General features: G+C 44.0%; 1 protein-coding gene across 1 annotated transcript in view; it reads left to right on the top strand.

The window, feature by feature from the left end:
- The first annotated feature begins 3,459 nt into the window (after positions 1-3,459).
- Positions 3,460-23,666, top strand: part of LOC101485764 (MLLT6, PHD finger containing) — a 33,337-nt gene continuing 13,130 nt past the window's right edge. The window contains exons 1-12 of the mRNA XM_004538730.4: positions 3,460-3,989; positions 5,011-5,090; positions 6,384-6,438; positions 6,559-6,668; positions 13,377-13,480; positions 14,689-14,782; positions 15,077-15,187; positions 18,469-18,558; positions 18,647-18,794; positions 21,181-21,990; positions 22,413-22,609; positions 23,522-23,639. Of these exons, the coding sequence (XP_004538787.2) occupies positions 3,881-3,989; positions 5,011-5,090; positions 6,384-6,438; positions 6,559-6,668; positions 13,377-13,480; positions 14,689-14,782; positions 15,077-15,187; positions 18,469-18,558; positions 18,647-18,794; positions 21,181-21,990; positions 22,413-22,609; positions 23,522-23,639 (2,026 nt within the window). The 5' untranslated portion in view covers positions 3,460-3,880. The remainder of the gene's footprint in view (positions 3,990-5,010; positions 5,091-6,383; positions 6,439-6,558; positions 6,669-13,376; positions 13,481-14,688; positions 14,783-15,076; positions 15,188-18,468; positions 18,559-18,646; positions 18,795-21,180; positions 21,991-22,412; positions 22,610-23,521; positions 23,640-23,666) is intronic.

Genomic DNA, 23,666 nt, shown 5'->3' with positions numbered 1-23,666 from the left:
AAGCAAATGTAGATGTTCGCTTAAAAAAAAACACCTACAAATGCATCAAAGCCGCCCTTTTGCTCGTCTCCTCTAACTGAAGTTTTCACGCCGTTTGTAATTATTTTGTTAATTATCTTTGATTTTGGCAGTTTTGGCCCTCCATCCATGGATGGAGGGGAGATGGTGGTGTTTGTAACGGGATCATCGCAGGATTTAATCTGACTCCATCTTGAGAAAATACAAAAACGAGTCACATGTCTCTTCACATATATGTCGTCTATGTGGCGAATGTGTCATACGTGGTCTTCTGTGCGTGTAGCTTCTATGTGAAAGTGGTTTTGTTGGACAGAGGGTGAAGGGGATTTCAAGCAAAGTGAACAATAGTTTAATTTTACATTTTTTGGGCCAGAAAAGAATGAGAGAATATGCAAATTTAAAAAAAAATCCCACTTCCCACTTATATTTCACTTCACCCACAGCAAGGAGAGAAATCAATTACGTGTGCCAGTAAAGCTCCCTGATATGGGATCTCAAAGGTGCAACAAATGTATGTGAAATTTGTGGGAATTTCTTTGTGACAAACTTCAGGAGCCTCCTCTGACAGCTAAATCTGTCTTTCCTGTTTGTATTGGGGAAGTTTTGGTGAGCACACAAAATGAGTTCTGACTAGCTAACTTAATATATGAGTGCAGGAGGGGCTGTGTGTGTGTCTGTGTGCGCGCGCGCAAATGTGGATGCACTTCGCCCCCACATGTTACTGCAGGAACTCGGCTACGCCTTGCTGCCTTCAGATCAGCAGAGGGTGTTAGCTTCATCCAGCTGCCACCTCGCTATCTGTCCTCTCCATCAGCGCCAGTTCCCTTTTCTCTCTTTGGGTTTGAAGAGAAATGACACTTGTGAGACAAACTGTCATCACAGCTTTGTGTCCATATGTCAGTATAAAAAGCCCAGTCATCCATTTCAAAAGTACAACTGCGCTGGTTCTCTTTTTCCTATTATAAGACACTGAGTTAACAGCATATGTCTTCCGAGTTGTTTGATGGTGTTGAGTAAGATTGTGGCTGAAAGACATGTCAGATTATGGCAATCTAGGAAGATATGAATGTTTTCTGAAAAATCATGTCTGAGCTAAAATGAAACGTGGGAAAACGGGAATAGGGCTTATGTCGAGATAGCTTCTACCCGTGTGTGTGTGTGTGTGTGTGTGTGTGTGTGTGTGTGTGTGTGTGTGTGTGTGAGGTCCCCTTTTCACCTTAAAGACAGAATTACTCAACCAGACGAGATAGGAGTCATAAAGCATCCATGACGCAAGACCAGTCAAAATGAGATGTTTTTGGTGACATCTGCTGACTGAATTACAGGAGTTAGTGTAAGTGGAAAGACAGCCAGTAAAGTTTGAGTCATTAAACCTCAGGGCGCTTCAGATGGACAAACTGGATTCAAATTTAAATTTCACATGTTTAGTACTTTTCAGTTTTGCTCCCATAGATCGGGGGCGTCATGCGTCTCGTTTTAGCTCATGGACCACAAAACAGCCCAATTTGATCTCAACTGGGTTAGACCGCAAAAGCTATTACATAACAACCTGCATGGAAAAAACCCACCCGTCTTTATTCTTTCTTTGAATAAAGTCTCCTGAGTCATCCATTCACAACAGCATTATGAACACACAGCACGAATCTTTAAAAAATGTGATTTCAGCTACACTCTTCAGTTTTTCCACAAATGGTGAGACTGCTGCCATTTTCAATTCACTGATATCGATGGATCTCTAAGGGAAACCCGGAAAACACATAGAGATTTCTTAAATAGAAAATAAAGTTAGGGAAGCAAGGCTGAGATGAATATATTGGATGAAGGATGTTGAAGTAGAAGCTGTCAGGCAGGAGGAAAAAAAGACCTCAGAGAAGATGTATGTAGGACATGTGAAGGGTTGGTATGACAGAAGAGGATGCTGGGAATAGATGATATATATGGTGACCTCTAATGAGCTCCGCCGAAGGAAAAAGTGTTTTATGTCTTTGTGATTCAAACTATTTTTTCTGAATCCAGGGTGTCACACTCATAAACAGCCCAGTTAGAGCTTGTAAAAGTTTCAAATACGCCTCCTCTTCTTCTTTCAGCTCCAATCCTACATATCAGGACGTAAAACTAATCTCATCCTTAGCATGTCTTAAAATTAGATAAATATCATTTCTGATAAAGAACAACACATGACATTTCTGTGGAAACTAAGAATAGCACCCAGGTGCTTGTATGAACACCTGTGTTAAAGCAGATGTTTTAGATCATTCAGCCGTGTGTTAATTCAGTGCCAAAGAGGACAAACATCAGCAATGATCCATCAGTCTGGGAAGAGTTCGAAGACCATCTCCAAATAAATTGAAATCCATCGTTCTAGAGTGAGAAACATTATTCGCAGATGACACCTGCCAGTCTTCCCAGTCTACATAATTCAATTTATAACTAAAATTCAGAGAGCTGTGTGTAATAATACCGTGTAATAATATGCTGTGCTGCTGTTCATCTGAGGGGTTTTTTATGTGTTGATATGTAAAACCTTGGAAATGAGGGTGTTAGCCCTCACACATCGCTGATGGTTCACACTGGTGGTTTGAAGGTGAGGTTTGTGCAAATCCCGTTTGTATGCTGCCTGTTTTTAAATCTTTATGATTTCGTTGATGCACTAAACTGATAATGAACAAAGAAATGGAAAAATATTTGAAAGAAGCTGTTTGAAGTCAGAGAGAGAACGTATGAAAAGCAGGGTCGGTACCAATAACAGAAAGTAGATGCTTATCTGTCAAAGTGTTAAACTTGTGTAATAGTTGTGATGAGCTACAAACTGAGATGTGATTAGCGTTGTTTACGAAACATTTGGGTTTGTGTTTCTCTCTCTGTCTTTTTTTATTTTATTTCTATGTAATCAGGTTTATTTAGTAATTAAATTGTCATTACTGTCATTATCCATTATTGTTATTATTTATTTATGTATTTATTTTGGTACTCATTTTTAGTAAATAATAATTTTTAAAAAAGCAAATGAGCAAAAATAAAACGTTGTCATTACATTATGAATTTCAAATGGTACATTTATTTACTGAGCTCCTGTTTGTATTATACTTGACTTTTTACTTTGTCTTCTATTTTGTTATATGTAGGTTTGCGCTTATTGAGCTCCCCTTTTTTTTAATGAAAGTTTATATTTTATTCTATTTAATTGAGCTCCTTTCTTTTGCGTGTTTTTTCCCATTATGACCATTTTTGTCTTTTAATATTTTATGATATTGTGTTGACCTGTTTTGGCCGCTGTCACACGGGAATCTCGCATCTTTTGTTATCTTATTATTAATGTTTCATTATTTATTTTAGGTCCGGACGCCGGATGGTGAAATAGCTTGTAATTCCTGCTGTTAGCCACCCCCAAGATGTCCTGCAGATGGCGCTGTTGAGACGCGGTTGATGCCGGGCGCATACAGCGGTTTGGGCCGACGTGATGCGCGGGGTTCGTGTAAAGAACACAGTGGACCGGGGCAGGAGGCCGTGCGGGCGTCTGCTCCCCGGGTTCGTGGAAATCGAGTCGTCACTGCCTGAAAACACGCGCTGAAAAGGCGCTTCCTGCTCAACAATAACTTGCTACCTTTGCTGTGACTTTTACTCCGGCGAAGATCTGAGCATGCGCACTTATGTATGGGACGGGGAGGACATCACGGAAAATCTACTAGAAGCACCACAAACGCAGAGATTTCGGCTCTCCGCTGCACTAAAACTGCACGACGTGGGCGGCCCGTGACCATGCCTAGAGCGGCGTTAAGATGCGGGACGACCGCCTGACAGGCCTGGCCTGGGTCTGAGCCGTTGCCGGGAGGGGAAATCTATTTCTTCATATGGGAGCAGCATGCGGGAAATGGTCGGTGGTTGCTGCGTGTGTTCCGACGAGCGAGGCTGGGCTGAGAATCCGCTGGTGTACTGTGATGGACACGGCTGCAGCGTCGCCGTTCACCAAGGTAACATTAGCTGCTGTTAGCGTGTGATTCCCGGGCAGCCGGAGCGGCTCTAGCTTGCGGCCGGAGGCGTTGGTCCTCCCTGCCTACGTGCGTGTTCTGTGTTCGTGCGGGAGGGGCGGGTAGGTAAGCGTGCTGTTGTTGCTTCCTCTCCGCACACTTGATTGATCGCGCAGGGCCGAGCGGCGTGACACCGAGCCCGGATGGCGCCTCGAGGTCCGTGCGTCGTGGACCGTGCGGCACGCTGCGACGCGTTCGCGAGGCCGTGTTCGTTCGGACAGCAGCGCGTGTCCACTTGCTTTGTTGCATTCGAGCGATTTGAAGTGGGACCTCACGCAGGATGGCTACTCTGAGTGAGGATCAGCCCTCTGATCTCAGTGATGCTGTGACGGTGTTGGTGCACAAATGTGCCAAAAAGACAAAAAGAAATTTGTGCCCAAACTGAAAAAGTGCAGAAGATTCTGATCCAGAGAGGTGCTGATGCAGGAGGCTGATTTCAGGGCTGTCCCAGTCAAATTAAAGCTTTATATCAAAGTGGAATGAAATAGGATTATAAGGTTAATCCGATCAGGATGACAGCAGCACCTCTCACCACTGACAGGGAGAGATGTTAAACTTAGAAAGAGAAAAGTTAAAACATAAAATCAGCTTGAAATCATTTTCTATTCATCTGTTAAAGCAGGATGGCTGTGCCAAGTGTCAAGTCAGTATTATCTTGAGTAGTATTCTTGGACAGGTACTGCCAGCTTTACTAGTATTTATTAAAGTATTTATAGAGCTTGGCAAGTCGTTTCAATCATAAAAAGTGAAATATTATTTCCAGAAAACGTGAAACTTTTAAACACTGTTAAAGGTACAAATTGTTGACCCTCGGGCTGTTCAACATCTGTCCTGTGAATGAATGAATGACTCATTAAATGTGCATGTTTTCATTTGTACCTGTAGTTTACATTAAAAGACAGGTGTGTTACCGTGGGTCGTGCCGGTCCAGTTTGACACTCCCGTGCTTGTGTGTTTGTCGCAGCATGCTACGGCATCGTGCAGGTGCCAACTGGCCCGTGGTTCTGTCGGAAGTGTGAGTCACAGGAGCGGGCGGCACGTGTGGTGAGTACGCCAACACGAATGACACAATTTATTCATTCATTCCTGCTTCACCTTCACCTACAAGCAGTCTGCCTCAGGTGTACTGAGCCAGCTTGTCCCATACTGATGCCCTAAAGCTGAGTTAAACCAATAAGCTGGATTCCTCTGTGTTTATGTGTGAAGCAGCCTCAGGCGTGATTTAAACATTGCTTTCCTACCTTTCTTAAGTAAAATCGAACATAAAAGAAATGTACACATTAACTGAAACTGTGTTTATTATTAAATAATAACTTTCAGTGAGGACTTTTTCTCCCTTCATGGTTTTTTTGGACTAGTCTGATTTTAGTCTATTCATTTCAATTCATTTTTTTTCATATAACATCAACTCACAACACTTCCCACAGCAAGGTTCTTTATACTACACGGTAACAACCGTATAATATAAGAGCGAAAACCCCACAGCTAACAGATGATCCCGTACGAGCAGCATTTGGCGACGGTGGGAAGGAAGAACTCCCTTTTGACAGGAACAGACCTCCAACAGAACCAGGCTCAGGGAGGGGCGGGGCCATCTGCCATGACCAGATGGGCTGGCGAGGGGAGAAAGAAGAAGATCGTAGAGGATAAAATAGAAACTGTCTTTGCATCTGCAAGAGTTAAAACGGATTTTAACTTTGATGTGTCACAATTATCAGCTGACTCTGGATTCTCCTGATTCTCCTTTTTACAGTCTGTGGACAGCAAGAGCTGTTTGATTCCTTCTTTACATATATATAGACACCAAATAAGGGCAGGGCTTGTTAAAAAAGTGAGCAAAATCATAGGACACGACAACATGTTACTCTTAATTTTTCAATTCAATTCAGTTTTATTTATATGGCGCAAATCACAACAGCGGTCGCCTCAAGGTGCTCAGTACTCAAAGGTAAAGACCCAACAATAAAGCCTTGAGCCCACCTATCAGCTGTCCTCCTGTGTGTGGAGGTGGTTACAGCTCACGTGCACATGCGCTGCCTGCAGAGTGGAGCTGAGTAGCGACAGATGAAGTGAACTATAAATTAAAAAGCTTGATGACAACACATTTTATTACAAGAAGCGCAATAAAAGCCATAAACTGAGGCAGAGATATACAGAAAAGCTGATGTCATAGGCGCAAAATAAAGCCTCTGAACTGTTACTTCCTCTATATTATGTTAGCTTAGAACTGCATCGAATAGACTGACCCACTGTTTCCTGTATCTGCCCTAACGTTTGGAGTCATGGTCAGACAGATATCCACTCCAACAAGCTCCGCTCTCTCCCGTGTCTCCTCAGAGGTGTGAGCTGTGTCCCCACAAAGATGGCGCCCTCAAGAGGACAGACAGCGGAGGTAAATATCATCATGTTCCCGCTCACTCTTCCCGAGGGCATAACCGAGTGCGCATTTCCACTCGAGTCATTCCGAGTCTTGTCATATCGTTGATCCGCTGCCAATCTCTCCTCCAATCAGGCTGGGCCCACGTCGTGTGCGCACTCTACATCCCCGAGGTGCAGTTCGCCAACGTCCTCACCATGGAGCCTATCATCCTGCAGTATGTCCCACACGAGAGATACAACAAGGTAGGGATGCACGCTGTTTGAGCGGGAAAGTTGGACTAGTCTACAGGAAGTTAGAGGCGCGAGAGAAAAGAGGAGCACAGAGAGATCAGATCCAGCCCCAAAGATAAGCTTCATCAAACAGGAAAGTTTGAAGCCTAATCTGAAAGTAGAACTAAGGGTTTACTTTGGAGTTTATTTATTTGTTTGTTTGTTTGTTAGTTTGTTTGTGAGGGTGTGTTGTTGTTGTTGTGCTCTTATAAAGTGGTGACATTTCAATCCTTCGGTAAAATCGTTTCCTTGTTCATAACTCAAAAATGGCTGCGAACACATTCAGCACACGGATTTTTACGTTGTTTGTACCTGCAGCTAAACAGGTAACAAAGAACTCTTCACACCATACGACCCCAAACCAAGTGTCCTCCAAAGGAAACAATATATTCGTTCCATTTCTAAAATAATTATTCATCTTTAAGTCCTCTCTGACATCTTTTCCAATGCTTCAGCTCTGGCCACCTCTACTACTTCCACGATGCTAGTCTGGACCAGATGCTTAATCTCTCTGTCATCTCCCACTAAGTCTGTCTCATCGCCTAAAACAAATAGTCTTGGACTGCCTATGAATCCTTAGCATATCTTAATTTCACATAATCTAGTCCAGAACTCTTCAGGTAATAAAACTCGATAATTTTATTACCTGACTTTGAGGCATAGAGTGAATTTCTCCTTCTTATAGTTCACCAGCAGTTCAGTATATCTTTTTATCCAAGTATAAATAAGAATATCTAAGAAGCTAAGAATAACAACAAAGTCTCATCATCCATCCCTTGATCATTTTCATTTTGCTAATAATATTTATATTAACAATCTCTTGTCTCATGTCAGACTTAAATCATCTCCCATGTTCTTCCTGAGATCTGGAAAACCTTCCTGAGCCAAGTTCTTGATCAGCAGAGAATAACACTTCATGACCTTTCCCAGCGTTCAAAACTATCTAAATGCTTAGAAACTGTAGGAGCTTCTGTATTGGGTCTGAACAGCCCTGATAGAAGACGACAGATCCAAGGTTTCCAAAATGGTGTAGAAGACGTCACAGAAAAGGTCATCCGGGGGGGCCACTCCCATTTCTTTCCGATCCTGCCAGTAAAACCGGGTCTTACCAAGCGCAGCTTCAGGTTCAGTCTGAGACTGAAAGGCACATTTAAATATGGGTCCAACTTAAACATCCAAGCCACTTTAATCCAGATTAGATCGAGATGAGCAGTTAATACGACTGCAGATGACAGTGGGGCTAAAAGATGCTGCTCAGTGAAGGTGGGCTTCTCTCGGGGGAAGCAACTAAAGGGCCAGACGTCATAGTTAAATGCATAACATTAACCTCCTAGGACCTGGCATCCACGTGTGTGGACATCACATTTTGGGTTGTCCAGACCACAATGCTAAATGTTGCTCTACAAAGGCCTGATATCCACTTACGAGGACATTATACTGCCAAAAAAAAAGTGTAAAGTAAAGTGTGCATGTTAGTCCCCATAGGGAAATAGTTCCTCTGCATTTAACCCATTCACCCAGTGAAGCAGTGGGCAGCCACCAGTGCAGCGCCCGGGGAGCAGTGTGTAGGGACGGTACCTTGCTCAGGGGTATCTCAGGGTAGCCGTTGAGTGAAGTCGAACCCCCAACCTTCCGATCATGGGGCAACCACCCTACCTACTGAGCTATTCCTGCCATTGTTCTAACAACATTTAAAACGAATGTCCTCATATGTGGATATGAGGCCCTCGTAGGGCAAAATCAGGTAAAAAGATAATTCTTTGTTTTTACATCCATCAGGTCCCAATCAGCCCAAATAGCAAAGAGAAATTAAAAATGCATGCCATGAAAGAGTTCAGGTCTTAGGAGGTTAATACAAAGCAATCCCAGAGCCCCATCAGCAAGTGTTTGCTGATTTAAAGATTTAAACGAGGTTTTTTTACCTCTGCATATGAAGTAATTTGTAATCCCCAAAGCTCCAATCTAAATTAATGGAGAGAATAACTAATAATTTCCATTGTTACCAGGATCTAAAACCTGTATCACCAGGCAAATTTTAATTAAAACAAACAAACAAAAGTTTGTCAATAACCCAAAATAAGATTTAAAAGGTTTTCTGATACAGTTTGATTTAGGGTCTCCAGCTTCTCATCCGATCACAGAGAAAAATGTAAACACATCCTCTTACCTATGATAACGTGTAAAGCTGCACACCTGCACCGCACCCCTGAAACTGGCACAAGGTGACCCCACAAACCTGCGTTTGATAAACAAACACTTTAAACAGGTAGAAGAAGTCAGCACCAGTAATCAGTAATACTGAAAATCCTCAACAGTAAAATGTATAAATACACAGAAAGCTGCATCCGTGTTTACATATATGAAACGCTGCTAAACAGGTTATGCAACATGTGTCACACGGTGTGTCAGCAGTCATCAAAAACATAGAGAGTACTTTCAGAATGAGCAGTCACACAGAGGGAAAAGAGAAAAAGTGTCATCTCCGTCCTCAGCACCAAGTTCGACGAGTCATGATGCAATGCAGCAGACGACACGTGGGAGACTGCACGACTGCTTTCCTCCTTAACGGGAAAACCAGTTTTGCTTCACATCCCCGTTCTTCTCTCCACCTACACGTCCTGTACTAACCCGGAGCTCAGCGTGGCAAGGTCACGCCTGTTCTCTGGAGGCTGCTGAAAGCCTTTCTGGGAAATGTGGGAGATTTCGAGCTGTAGTAGATGTGGCATGTTTAGTAAACAGCAAAGCACATTTACCATAAGTGCAAAGATTCAAAAATACCCTGAAGTGATTTGTGAAAGTAAAGTTTTTCTGGTTTTCACATCAAAAAGTATTTATTCCTCTTGGAGTTTTGACTGATGATAGAAAAAGAACACGAAAAGCTTCTCATGGTTTGAACTTTTACCAATTAAAAAAATTTGAATAATTAAAAAATATTCTTCAATAAGCTTTAATTCAAGGATTTAAAAAAAAAAAATACATTTAATAATTTTAACTAGAAAATGAAAAACGTGTTAGATTGCCGAGCCGCTCTCCTGTTTTCAAAACTGTTACGCAAAGACAAACAGAATGCAGTCGAATCATTTACAGATTTAAAATTTAAAGCCCGGGTTTGAGAGACGACGAGCAGCGACAGCGCCGGATGCTGAGTCACACAGAAAGGTCATTTTGAATGTGAGGCCACCATTTTTAATTCTGACAGCACATTTTCATTTCATTTCATTCATACTTTTGGCATCTAAGTCAACTAAGTACTCCAAGATTATAGCAGAGTAAATATAAAGTGAAAACATAAAAGTTTGTCTTATACTTTTGAAGGCAAAACGTTTCCTCTGCTTATTACAAGCTCGTGAAAGGAGCTTCTTTATCTGATCAGTCTTATTAGCTGACTGTTTCACACATTAAAAAAAGCTTGAAAACATACTTAGAAGTTGTTTTCAGTATTTAGAAGTTAAAAAAGGTAAAAAAGAAACAATCAGGCTGTTACAAAGTAGCAGTTTTATTTATATACAAAGTAGTTGTACCTGTTTAGCTGATATCTGTGCCTGTTTGTCCGCTGATTAGTTAATGAATGGGTTAAATCGCTCTTTGCGGTATGTGAAAGATGTAAACTGTGATTGTGTGCTGATGTCACTCTGCACTGCTGTTTCATGCCTCACAGTTGTTACAGTGTTTCAGTAGTGATACATTAATAGCCCAAACAGTCGTCTGTTGTAGGAGTGTTGTCTCTGTGAACTACAATGTTTGCAGATGACACTGTGACCTGTAATGACTGTAGGGAGCTGTTGGAGGTGTGCAGTGGAGAGGAGAGGAATTAAAGATAGTGTGTGTGACTGAGAGGGGGGCGGGTGTAACGCTGAAGCTGCAAGGTAGTGAAGATGAGTCTAAAAGGGAACAGAAAGTGCAGGGAGGGTGGAGCCTGGTGTCAGTGGTGCTTTTTGACATCTTCATCCTTTGTTGAATGAAGATGGATGTTTAAAGTGTTTTCTTTTTGCATCGTTTTATATTGTTAAATATCTCTTACCACAGAAAGAGTGATGGTAGTTTTGCTTTACTCGGCTCAGGTTTGTTTTCTGTGTTCTTCATGTATAATTAATGAATGCTGCAGATCGGCTGTTAAGATTCAAAGATAAGAGGACGTGTCACACATAGACTCACGCTAGCTTTTGAAATTTTCTGCTAATGATGTTTTTCTTTCTTTTTTACTTTGCACACAAACAGTTTAACCACAGACTAGTTTCAGGCGGGTACAGCTTCAACATGCATCAGCTCTCTGGTAACTTTACTCTCTTATTAGGGCTTCCCGATACTGGCAGAAACCATAATCGGGTCTTTTGGTCCGTATTGAGGATTACAGGAATATTACAGGATTACAGGAAGCCAGTTACTCACTGGCTTTGTGGATTCATTAAAAAGAATAAACTTGCCTTTGAAGTTAAATTATATTTTCAAATGGAAAATTGAGACAAAAGTAAAAGTGAAGGGATCTTTGGCCCTGTGCACCACCACAGTGGTGTATGTGATTAAAGTGCAGACCTTCATCTTCACATTAAGGGCTGTTGCAAATATTTTGCATAATTTTTTACACTTGGATGAAAGTGTGTAATCCGTGGACATCCTTGAGGTATTCTGCTAGGCCTTTACTGCAGCCACCTTCACTTGCTGCTTGCTTGTGGGTCTCTCTGCTTCAGTTTTACCTTCAGTAAATGGAAAGCTGCTCTGCTGGGTTAAGATCAGGTGGCTGACTTGGCCATCAAAGAATGACCCATTTCTTGAGTTGCTTTTGCATTTTGCTTTCTTTGCAAAGTGCTTTCTGAGCAGAGAGTGCAGCCCTGTACGCTTCACGTCACCCTGCTGCTTCTATCAGCAGTCACGTCATTAATAAACACCCGTGACCCGGTTCCACTGGCAGCCGTACGTGCCAGTGTCATAACACTGCCGCCATCGTGTTTGACAGATGATGTGATATGCTTCAGATCATGAGCTGTTTCTCTCTTTCTGAGTTCTTTTCTCCTCCCATCGTTCTGGTACAAGTTCTTCTTGGTTTCATGTGTCCAAAGAACTTTTCCAGAACTGTGCCGGCTCTTTCAGATGTTTCCTGGGAAATTTAATCTGGCCTTCCTGCTCTTGACTTGGTCTGAAGTTTTTCTTGTCCACTTTAGTCTTCTGTGGTCTTTCAGGCTGTTTGGTGTTGCTGAGCTGGCCATTGCATTCCTGTTTTAATAAGAAAGCACCAGATTGTTGCTTTGACCACTCCTAAAGCTTTTGCTACCTCTTAGATAGGTTTATTTTTCAGGGCCTCCTTTACTTGCAGCCACGTTTCGCTGGATCAATGAACAGCTGCAACACTTGTAAATTTGTCATTTGTCCAATTAATTTTGATCCTCTGAAAATTGATGAATGTCAATAAAAATGTATGCAATTCCTCAAGAGCTTATGCAATACTTTTGTTAACTTCCTTGAATTAAAGATGAAAGTCTGAACTTGTATCACATCTTGGTTGTTTGATTGCACAACACTGCAGTTGTTTTCAAAGTTACAAAAACTGTTCAGAAGACATCTGCAGTGTGTGCAGCAGAGCAAGCCTTTCAAAGCAAAGCACATTACAAAGAAATCAATATTTGATTCATGGACTGAGCATCTTGCATTGTGCGTCGTTTAGATGCTCTGTGTGTGTGTGTGTGCATGCCTGCATATAAATGTACATGTGTGAGTGTTTGAGGGCCCGGTTTCATATTACTGTGTCAGCTACAGTAAATTGCATGCAGCCTTCCCCCGTCAGGGCCATTCATTCAGACTTTGCTGCCCGCATTCCTAGACAACGTTACAATGGACACTGAAAACTCGAGAAGCCACTCTTCCTTTTACATGCCCGGTGCAGTTATGTCTCCGGCCTTTCATTGCACAGCAGACATCCTCTGAAGGGAAACAGAGAGCTGAGTAGGATATGGAGAGAAGGAGAAAGGGAGAGAAAAAGGTGAAACAGAGAGGGCCGAAGTGAAAAGGTAAAGAGCCTGCTGTTCCTTTGTCCCGCACCTGTTGCTAGGCCTCTTCTACCCCCCACCAGTCGGGCCTGCTCGCTGAGGAAAGCTGAACAAGAAGTACAAAAGCGGCGTGTGTGTTCGTGCATGCGATTGTTTGCTTTTGGGGGCTCGAGTGTGTATGCTTACATGTCTTTTGGAGACGGGCTGATATGAGTCTTTTGTCGTGTCAGCGTATGCTCCGTGGCACCCTGAAGTTCGTTAGAAACCACCTCACTTTGGTGCAAAGAAAAAGATTAACGGGAGGCTGAAAACTCCAAGCGTAGCGTCTGTTTCGAAGCAGATTCAGAGCAGTTTGCAGGCCGATCTGTGTCAACTTTCTTTACAACATCCCCAAACATCTGGTCAACAGTTTCTCTGTAGAAGCTGTGCTCTGTTTGAAAACCTCATCTGTTGTCTTGACAAGAAAAACTTCCTAATCATCTGCACTGCAGCTGCAGCTGGACTCGAGTCGAGGAGTGTTTCATCTCTGCTGCGCCGCAATCACAATAGTTCATTTTAATGGCCGTCAGACGGGACGGCTTGCTTTGCTCGTGCGACAGATGGAAAAGCAATCCGGCACCTGTTGTTGATAATAATAATGATGACTGATGTGTTTGAGTCCCTGCATCTCCTGTACTCTCCGTTTGTGCTCTTTCAACAGACTTGTTATATCTGCGAGGACCACGGGAGGGAGAGCAAGGCCGCCTGCGGCGCGTGCATGACCTGCAACAGACAGGGCTGCAGACAAGCGTTCCACGTCACCTGGTCAGTGTTAAATTGTGTGTGTGTGTGTGTGTGTGTGTGTGTGTGTGTGTGTGTGTGTGTGTGTGTGTGTGTGTGTGTGTGTGTGCCTATGTGAAAGTGTGGGGACATCAACATGAATGAACAGTGCGTGAGGACCGAGTGTGATAAGAAGCAGTTCAAGGGCAAAAACTTTTATTAAGGGTTATTTTTAGTTAGCCGACTGTTCCCGTTAACCATGTTTAAACCTGGAAAAGAAACAACCTGAAAAAACTATGACGAAGTTTAAAAAAGAAATCATAAAAAACAGCACTGTGTTATTTTCAATACGACCTAAAACTGTCAGGTGAGACCATAAAGTCATCAGTAAAGTCTTTATTGAAGTCACAGATCAGGCGATCCACCGAGTAATCTCTTCATAGACTTTGCACCACTGGACTCTTTTTTTGCAGGCTGAAGGGTCGCCCCCTGCTGCCCGTTAGAAAGAATGCAAGTTTAGGGCACATCTCCACTGGTGGCACTTTTTTTTGCTCAGCATATGATTAATATTGTGGGCAGGACTGTGATGGTTGGCAAACACCAAGGAGGTCCTAGCCTTTTTGGGCACTCAAGCTTCTTTCCACAGTCCAGAGAGATGCATATTAGCTGGTGACGCTAAATTGGCCATAGGAATGACGTGAGTGTGAATGGTCGTCTGTCTGCGTTAGCAACCCGTTCGCAGGGACCCCGCCTCACACCCTAACTTGGATATCATGAATGGTGATTACTTTGTGTGCTAATCGAAGCAGGTTAATGTTTGTCTTGTTTCCTGTGTCATATCATTTTTGAAAATAAGGCCAAGAATAGAAAAGAAATTCCGTCTCCAATTGCCAAGATTGAATACGTGCTCATATGTTATGTGTATTTGGCTACAGCCTTAGTTTACTCACACAGACATTCTGGGCTACAGTTGGTTTTTCTTCATTTACAGTCTTTTACCTTTCATGCTGCTCATCTTGCTTTTTGCCTTTATTTTGTTTCCTACTACAAGAGAAAGATGATTTATTTAGAAGTAAATCCCGAGACACTGACAGGCTCAGATTTTAATGTGACATTCGATCAATCTGGCGACGATCGGTGACTGAAGCTCTCAGGTGACTCGGCCAGGTGTTGCCGTCTCAGTCCGTGCACGTGTGCTAACTTGGCTCTCGTGTTTCATCTCCTTTCCGACCCTCCGACACCCTGCGCTGTAGTGCTCAGATGGCTGGTCTGCTGTGTGAGGAGGAAGGACCAGAAGCTGATAACGTGAAGTATTGTGGCTACTGCAAGCATCACTACAACAAAATGGTAAAGAACACAATGACATTGTACCCCAGAAAAGCCTTTCTTACTGCACTGCACAGTTAACAGCTAACATGATTGATAAGGGCTTCTGTGCCCGGCTGTTTTTTTCCTCTAACTCAGCTCAAGGCAGCTAAATGATTCTTGGAATACGCCCAACCAAAATAAATAATTCAGGAGATAAACCTCCTGTTAAGTCATTGGAAGTGCTTGTAGAGAACCTTTTAAATGTCAAACTGTTGCTTTGAAATTAGCAGCTGTTAACGTTTTGTTTGCTGTTCCTTCTTTTGGACTTTACAGCAGAAGAAGTTGCGTTCTAGTGAAAATACAAGTAGCTCCTTCAGTCATTCCAGGGGGCGCTCCAGCTCTCCGTCACAGGAAAAACAGCACCACCACCACAGACAGAGGAAGGTAAGCACAGCTGTGGTCAGATCAGAAGGCAGTCTCCAGAGCTGAAAACTACCAAAAGCTGCAGTTCCTCTAATGTCCACTTGAGGCTGTTAAAAAAGGGACTCAGTCAGATGTAAGGCAAGGCAAGGCAAGTTTATTTGTATAGCACAATTCAACAACAAGGTGATTCAAAGTGCTTTACAGAGACATTAAAAACAAAAACAAATAAAAAGCATGATTTAAAATTGAATAAAACAAGCAAATAAACTAACTAACTAATTAACAAACAAACAAACAACAGTATATAAAATCAAAACAGATAAAATCAGAACAGTAGATAAAATCAGTAGTTAAATGTAAGTTTTGAAATTTAAGCTTAAAGTGTGGATTTGGTGCTTTATTCAAATGCAGCTGAGAACAGGTGAGTCTTCAACCTGGATTTAAATAAACTGAGTGTTTCAGCTGATCTGAGGCTTTCTGGGAGTTTGTTCCAGATATAAGGAGCATAAAAGCTGAATGCAGCTTCTCCGTGTCTGGTTCTGACTCTGGGAACTGATAAAAGACCGGATCCAGATGACCTGAGGGATCTGGAAGGTTCATACTGGGTCAGGAGGTCATTGATATATTTTGGTCCTAAACCATTCAGAGCTTTATAGACCAGCATCAGAACTTTAAAGTCTATCCTCTGACGGACAGGCAGCCAGTGTAAGGACCTCAGAGCTGGACTGATGTGGTCCACTTTTTTGGTCTTAGTGAGGACTCGAGCAGCAGAGTTCTGAATGAGCTGTAGTTGTCTGACTGATTTTTTAGGCAGACCTGTAAAGATGCTGTTACAGTAATCAAGCCTACTAAAGATGAATGCATGGACTAGTTTTTCCAGGTCCTGTTGAGACATCAGATCTTTTATCCTTGATATATTCTTGAGGTGATAGTAAGCTGACTTTGTTATTGTCTTAATGTGTTTTTCTAAGTTTAGGTCTGCATCCATCACTACACCCAAATTTCTCGCCTGGTTTGTGGTTTTTAGATGTATAGATTGAAGTTCTCTGGTGACCTGTAATCGTTTTTCTTTGGCGCCAAAGACTATTACCTCAGTTTTGTGTTTGTTTAGCTGGAGAAAATTGTGGCACAACCAGTCAGGCGCCATGTAGGCGCTGGCTGCAAGCTAGGCCTCACCTCAGCTAACTAGAGCCGCTAACTAGACACCTGCTGACTATTTTTGTTCTGTTGGCATCGTTTGGTCGATGGCTGCCCTTCCCCGAGCTTACGTCACCCAGATGTTCCTTCCTGTTGAAAGGGCGTTTTTCCTCCCCACTATTGCCAAGTGCTTGCTCATAGGGGGTCATCTATTGCTGTGGTATTCCCTGTATTACTATAGGGTCTTTTTACAATATGAAGTGACTTTAGGTGACATGTTGTTGTGATTGTGATTAGAAAGAAATCATTTTGGAGCATTTTATTGAATTATCAGACAAATAATAAGGTTTTACTGTTTGGAACTGGGAAATGCTAGGATTTAATAATTTTGTAGCACTAATTAACAGGATTAACAGGATGTATTTGCGCAGTTTGTGTCTGCAGCTTGCTAATATTAGTGGATAACTGTACACTACAAAACCAAAAGTAAGAGTTAAAAATAGACTTTGTCTATTCATCGTCAGATTAATAAGACCAGCCAGTCTGATCCAGACCAGCTTGGCACACAGACTCTTTTATTTTGAAACGATTGAATAACAGCAGAATTGGCAAAGAAGAAAAGGATGAATTTTAATGCATTTTCTTCCTGATAAAATCATCAAATAAGCAGAGAGCTAATTTAGATTTTATTGCATGGGCGTGAGCAAGCTGAGCTACACTGTGTAAGCACGCCTCACACAGACATACACCAGACACACCAGTTGTCCTACGCTTTCAACCTCACAGCTTCCATCTGTTGGCTCCTGGGGAACGTTCAGTCATCACTCCCGATTTCCGGGTGTCATCATTTCAGGCAGTGATAAGCTCGACCCCTTGACGTCAAACTCTAATCTGAATACAAACTATGAGCTCAGAGAGATACCTGGAGGTACAGCCTGGCTAAACAAAAGCTAACGCATTTAGGCGTACCCTGCCTCTGGTCATAAAGACATAAAAAACCATATTATAAAATACATATCATGAAATAACATCATGATCTCTCTGGGCCGAGTTAACTCTGTGAAGGTGCGGTGCTCACGTGCACGTGACCCCATCACACGCATGCAAAACTAAGCAGACAGGTGCACCTTCAAAGCCCCTGCAAGCTAACAGACTAGCTAGCAGAGAATTCAGCAGACAGGAAAGATAGTGCTGACGGCACACGGTTCCAGCTGAGCAGCTCTTTGTCAAGTGTAAAAAGAGACCCGCATATTTTTTCGCCACCAGACAATTCCGGTCTTCAAAGAATGTCATCGTTGTTATCGTTTTGATGTTCTGGCAGAGATATGGCTCCACAGTCAGGGAGCGGACGCTTCACGCAGTTGTTGAACTGAAAAAGAGATGAAGAAGAAAAGCGTGTTTCTTCCAGTCAAATCTCAGCTGAGCTGTAAAAGCAGGTTTTGTTGCAGAAAGCTCGGTTTTATGGCAACCTTGGACTGGTTAGATATATGATCTAGTGTCGCGTAGATGTTGGCGGCAGCTGGCGGATTCAGGCTGTTAAAAGTTGGCTGTGCGGTTGTCTTGTTGCTATGAACAGAATTTTGCAGGAATACACTTGTTTGCACTTTTTCGGTTGTAGGTTTTAGACTGACACAGTAGCGCGTGTGAGACGGCTGTGTGAAGCATATATTTTCAGTCAACGTCTGGCGCTACATGATGCCATTTTCAGTATAACCCACTGTGAAACTGAATCTAACACCCTGCTTTTAAGCCAGTAGCAGATAGAAGAGACCAGTATTTCTTATCATTTAGCTAGTGGCACTGAGTCATACTGATCGCAGGCTCGCTTGTAATCATTGATTTTAGTCTGATATGATAAAAAAGGCTGTCTGGGATATTCTGATATAAAAAAATAAATCAGTAGTTTTTGCTGTGACAGAAAGCCAGACGCTTTTATTCAGAATAATCTTCATCAAATGCAGTTACAGTGATGCACAAACGGATTTGACTGTGCTGTTAGCGTATCCCTGCAGACATTGTTGTTGAAGCTGGTTGACTGTAGCAAATGTGATTCGCTTATATTCCACTCGCTGCGTTTGTGTAATGTGCCAGTGTTGACTCTGCAGCCTTGATTCTAGGCTCAAGCTTGTGTATTTGTATGTGTGTGTTGTTGTTGTTTTTTTCAGAGTCATAAAGACAAGATTCGGCAAAAGGAGCGCCACAAAAAGTCGAGCGACAACCTGAGCTCCGCTGTGACATCCAGCGGCATAGAAAAGGTATCCGAGGACACCACACAGTGATTGAGAGACGCCGCGATGTCTCAGTCAGTGCTTTAATGGTTTTGACCCGTCTGTGTTGGGACAGATTTCCTCAAGTCACCACAGCAGCAAGGACGGCGAGGGAAAGTCCAAGAAGCTGAGCTCGCACGGTCACAGTCATCGGAGCAAGAAGACCGGAAGCACCGGCAAGAGCTGCTCCTCATCGTCCTGCTCCTCCAGTCCATTCAACACAGGTACCACATGAAGGGTCAGCGCTCGATTTCTTCTCGAGTTCAGATGTGATCGATGCCCATGCAGCCCGGTACATCGACAGCACAGTTTGAATTATTTGTATACACTAGCCGAATGATATTTTATAATTACAGTATCATTTGTAGTAAAAGTTTGAGTGTGCCCCACGTCGTCTTCCTGCCTGCTCTACATCGTCCCCGGCAAATACAGACCAACAAACGTAAAGCAAATAGAGTTTTAGTTTGATCTTCATCCAGCCGTGCTGTGGTTCTGTAGGACGAACAGAGCGGCTGGGAACTTGTGGATGAGGTGGAGTTATGCAGGACTTCTGCTGGCTGCCTCTGTGGGAGGAGAGGCTGCTGCTCCACTTTAAGATGTACAGTGGGGCAAAAAAGTATTTAGTCAGCCACCGATTGTGCAAGTTCCCCCTCCTAAAATGATGACAGAGGTCAGTAATTTGCACCAGAGGTACACTTCAACTGTGAGAGACAGAATGTGAAAAAAAAAAATCCATGAATCCACATGGTAGGATTTGTAAAGAATTTATTGGTAAATCAGGGTGGAAAATAAGTATTTGGTCAATAACAAAAATACAACTCAATACTTTGTAACATAACCTTTGTTGGCAATAACAGAGGTCAAACGTTTACTATAGGTCTTTACCAGGTTTGCACACACAGTAGCTGGTATTTTGGCCCATTCCTCCATGCAGATCTTCTCGAGAGCAGTGATGTTTTGGGGCTGTCGCCGAGCAACACGGACTTTCAACTCCCGCCACAGATTTTCTATGGGGTTGAGGTCTGGAGACTGGCTAGGCCACTCCAGGACTTTCAAATGCTTCTTACGGAGCCACTCCTTTGTTGCCCGGGCGGTGTGTTTTGGATCATTGTCATGTTGGAAGACCCAGCCTCGTTTCATCTTCAAAGTTCTCACTGATGGAAGGAGGTTTTGGCTCAAAATCTCACGATACATGGCCCCATTCATTCTGTCCTTAACACGGATCAGTCGTCCTGTCCCCTTGGCAGAAAAACAGCCCCATAGCATGATGTTTCCACCCCCATGCTTCACAGTAGGTATGGTGTTCTTGGGATGCAACTCAGTATTCTTCTTCCTCCAAACACGACGAGTTGAGTTTATACCAAAAAGTTCTACTTTGGTTTCATCTGACCACATGACATTCTCCCAATCCTCTGCTGTATCATCCATGTGCTCTCTGGCAAACTTCAGACGGGCCTGGACATGCACTGGCTTCAGCAGCGGAACACGTCTGGCACTGCGGGATTTGATTCCCTGCCGTTGTAGTGTGTTACTGATGGTGACCTTTGTTACTTTGGTCCCAGCTCTCTGCAGGTCATTCACCAGGTCCCCCCGTGTGGTTCTGGGATCTTTGCTCACCGTTCTCATGATCATTTTGACCCCACGGGATGAGATCTTGCGTGGAGCCCCAGATCGAGGGAGATTATCAGTGGTCTTGTATGTCTTCCATTTTCTGATGATTGCTCCCACAGTTGATTTTTTCACACCAAGCTGCTTGCCTATTGTAGATTCACTCTTCCCAGTCTGGTGCAGGTCTACAATACTTTTCCTGGTGTCCTTCGAAAGCTCTTTGGTCTTGGCCATGGCGGAGTTTGGAGTCTGACTGTTTGAGGCTGTGGACAGGTGTCTTTTATACAGATGATGAGTTCAAACAGGTGCCATTCATACAGGTAACGAGTGGGGGACAGAAAAGCTTCTTACAGAAGACGTTACAGGTCTGTGAGAGCCAGAGATTTTCCTTGTTTGAGGTGACCAAATACTTATTTTCCACCCTAATTTGCGAATAAATTCTTTACAAATCCTACCATGTGGATTCATGGATTTTTCTTTCACATTCTGTCTCTCACAGTTGAAGTGTACCTCTGGTGCAAATTACTGACCTCTGTCATCATTTTAAGTGGGGGAACTTGCACAATCGGTGGCTGACTAAATACTTTTTTGCCCCACTGTAACAGGGGTGATTGCATCATCTTGGCTGCTGTTGTGTTGTTGAGAAAAACAGAAGCTCACTGGGTTTTTCATCCACACACGTGCCCCTAAATTCAATTTACGTTCAGCACGGATCCATTTCTGTCTCGAATATGAGAGAAACGCTCGCTCTGTAGAGTCCTGCACCAGTTGGTTTTCTTTCAGTGGCCTCGTACTAAAAAACACTGTCATTAGTGAAGCTTTCACTTAAGCCAGTTTGTTTCACAGGTAAACTTCTAACTGGGATTGGTGGCAGCACCGTCATTGCCCTGTGCATGACCAGTTAGCTTCTCCTCTCTTACTGGGTTCTGTTGAACCCTGGAGACGGAGGGAGGTCGTGTGGCCGTTTGTGTCTGACTTTAACTCTTTGTTTTTCTCCTTCAGGTGGTTCCCTGTCGTCTGCTCAGGAGTTTCATCAGTTCTTATCTTCTTCCCGCCTGGAGCGTGAACATGACCGAGGAGGTGACGACCACAGCGGAGAGGAGCGCAAGGAGCGTCACAGGAGACCGGCAGTCCAGGCGGAGGAGGAGGAGGAGGAGGATGTAAAGGAAGAGGAAAAAGATGAGGAGGAGGAAGAGGAGGAGGAGGACTGTAAATACCACAAGCCACCAGCACTGACCCCCGCTGAGGGCCCGCTAGCAGGGTCGCAAGGTCACGACAGGCCAGAAGGCAACTCCAGCCCTTTCGAGAACAAAGTCACCATCTCCACCTTCGGGTCCATCATGCGCATCACGTCGTCGTCGGGGCTCGGCAGCAGCAGCAAGATCCGAAAGATCTCCTCGTCGAGCGACTACAAACCCTCCAAATCCCTCTGCAAGCCATCCCAGCTGAGCACGCCGCCCATCCTGGAGGAGGCCGACCCGGAGGACAAAGTCACGCTTCCACCGCCGCTGCCTCGAGAGAGGAGGCACCGTGGCAACAAGAAGAGCCGCCACGGCCCGGGGCGCCCACGGGGGAGCAAGAACCGAGAGAGGAGGGGGGAGGAGGAGCACCACCACCACCATCACCACATAGCGCCGCCTCCCCTAGCCTTAACCTCGTCGCTCTATCCGAGCCCGTCCTCCATCCCCCACCCCACCTTCTCCTCGACGCTGCCTCCCACCGCCACCTCTTCCACTTCCTCTTCTTTCTCCTCCTCCTCGTCCTCCACTGGTAGTTTTTCTACAGGCCGCGGCAACTCGCTGCTCGGCTCTGGTGAGTCTGAGCGAGTGGGCGTGTGCGGTAGCCCTCTAGCTTCCTGTGTGTGGTGAAGGAAAAAAACTGAAGCGCTATCTCTTTGCACTTTGGTGCGTTTCCATTGCACGCAGCAGCTTATCTCTGTATCAGAAGCGCAGCGAAAAAAACTCCTGGAATTAAGAATGAACGGAATAAGTCGACTGTTTCTTGGCACCACTTTTAAAATATTTGTTAAATCTCTTTCAGAACGTTTGTGTAATCTGTGCGAGGCAGTGATATTGTCCTACATGGTGTTTTTGTGTGCACCGCACGTGTCTGTAGTGCATTTCCTGCCCTACTTTCCATTTGATTGGCTCACGTGTTCCTCTTTCTGCAGTCATACGACTTCTAAGATGAAAACGACAAACACCTTATTCCTTTCTTTCTTTTATGTCTCTCAGGCATCTACTCCAGTCTCAAGGACCCTCTCACACTGGGCGGGGGTGTCTGCAGTACCCCCCTTTCCCTGGGTGGAGGGGTGTGTAGCACCTCCTTGTCCCTGGGAGGGGGCATGTGTAGCACCCCTCTCTCCTCAGGACTCCTTCCATCCCACTCCTCGCTGTCTCTTCCACCAGTCAACGCTGTGTCAAACACACAGGTACGTCACAAAGAGAGGACGTGTGCTGTTTGCGTCTGTGTCAGCAAACAACATTTCAACAAAATTAAATGACACATGAAGTTTCAGGCCTGAGGATTATAGGAAAATTCATAATCACGATTTACAGTAAGCAGCAACGGAGGAGTTAGCCTCTGACTAGCAGGTGTTTTTACTTGTAGAGCTGGTGCCAGCCTGCCTCCACTGCAGCATCTCTGTGGGTGCAGGTCAATGATTCATTACAGTCACTGGGTGCAACTGGGGTAAAGAGAGGTGGTGCTGCAGAGTCAAAGCTGACACCCGGCACCAAAAGCCGACCGCAAGAGCCCCCGAATGATCCTGAGACAAAAGCAGCTGCAGACAGACACCAAAGTCCTTCCACACGTCTTCACTTGTACTCCCTTAGTTGTCATCAAAGTCTCTCTTTTAGTTGTCTTGGCTCGAACTGAAATACACAGTTCAGGGTGGAACAGGGTGTGTCTGCTTTATAAGAAAAGAAGTGGAGTGTTGTACCAAAACTGAGTGCAGCAGCGTAATCATGCACAGCGGTGCGGATACTTTCACCTCGCGTCCAGAGACATGCATGTTGGGTTCTAATGTGCACGTATGTGTGAATGCGAGTGTGTCTGGTTGACCTGTGCAGGTACCCTGTAGCCTATGACGGCTGGGACAAGCTGAAAGAAAGTGAGTGTGTTCATAAACAATGATGAGCGGACAGATGTGGAAGTCATGAAGAATCTGGAAGCACAATTCATTCTCGAGTTATTTTTGATAGATGTGTGTTACGTTTCCAGTAGATGGATGTTTTCTTCACAATAAGATCAGTTTTGAGTTGTTTTTTTTAAACTAAAATCCTTTCGTGATTATCTCCATGCTTTCTTTGTCAGCCAGATGTTGACGTTCGCTGTCTTATAGGTGAATCCAGGTTCCAGCGCCTCCTACAGCCTGACCTCCACTCAGCCTTTCACCAGCTGTCTCTCCACAGCCCTGACACTGCCGCCACTACTGAGCCAAGCCCAGACCTCACTGCCAGGTGACAGGAAGCACTTCTTGAGAAACG

Source organism: Maylandia zebra, linkage group LG6 (genome assembly GCF_041146795.1).
Source record: "Maylandia zebra isolate NMK-2024a linkage group LG6, Mzebra_GT3a, whole genome shotgun sequence".
Classification (NCBI taxonomy): domain Eukaryota; kingdom Metazoa; phylum Chordata; class Actinopteri; order Cichliformes; family Cichlidae; genus Maylandia; species Maylandia zebra.
The sequence above is the reverse complement of the archived record's forward strand: the minus strand, read 5'-3'. Positions and strand labels throughout refer to the sequence as shown.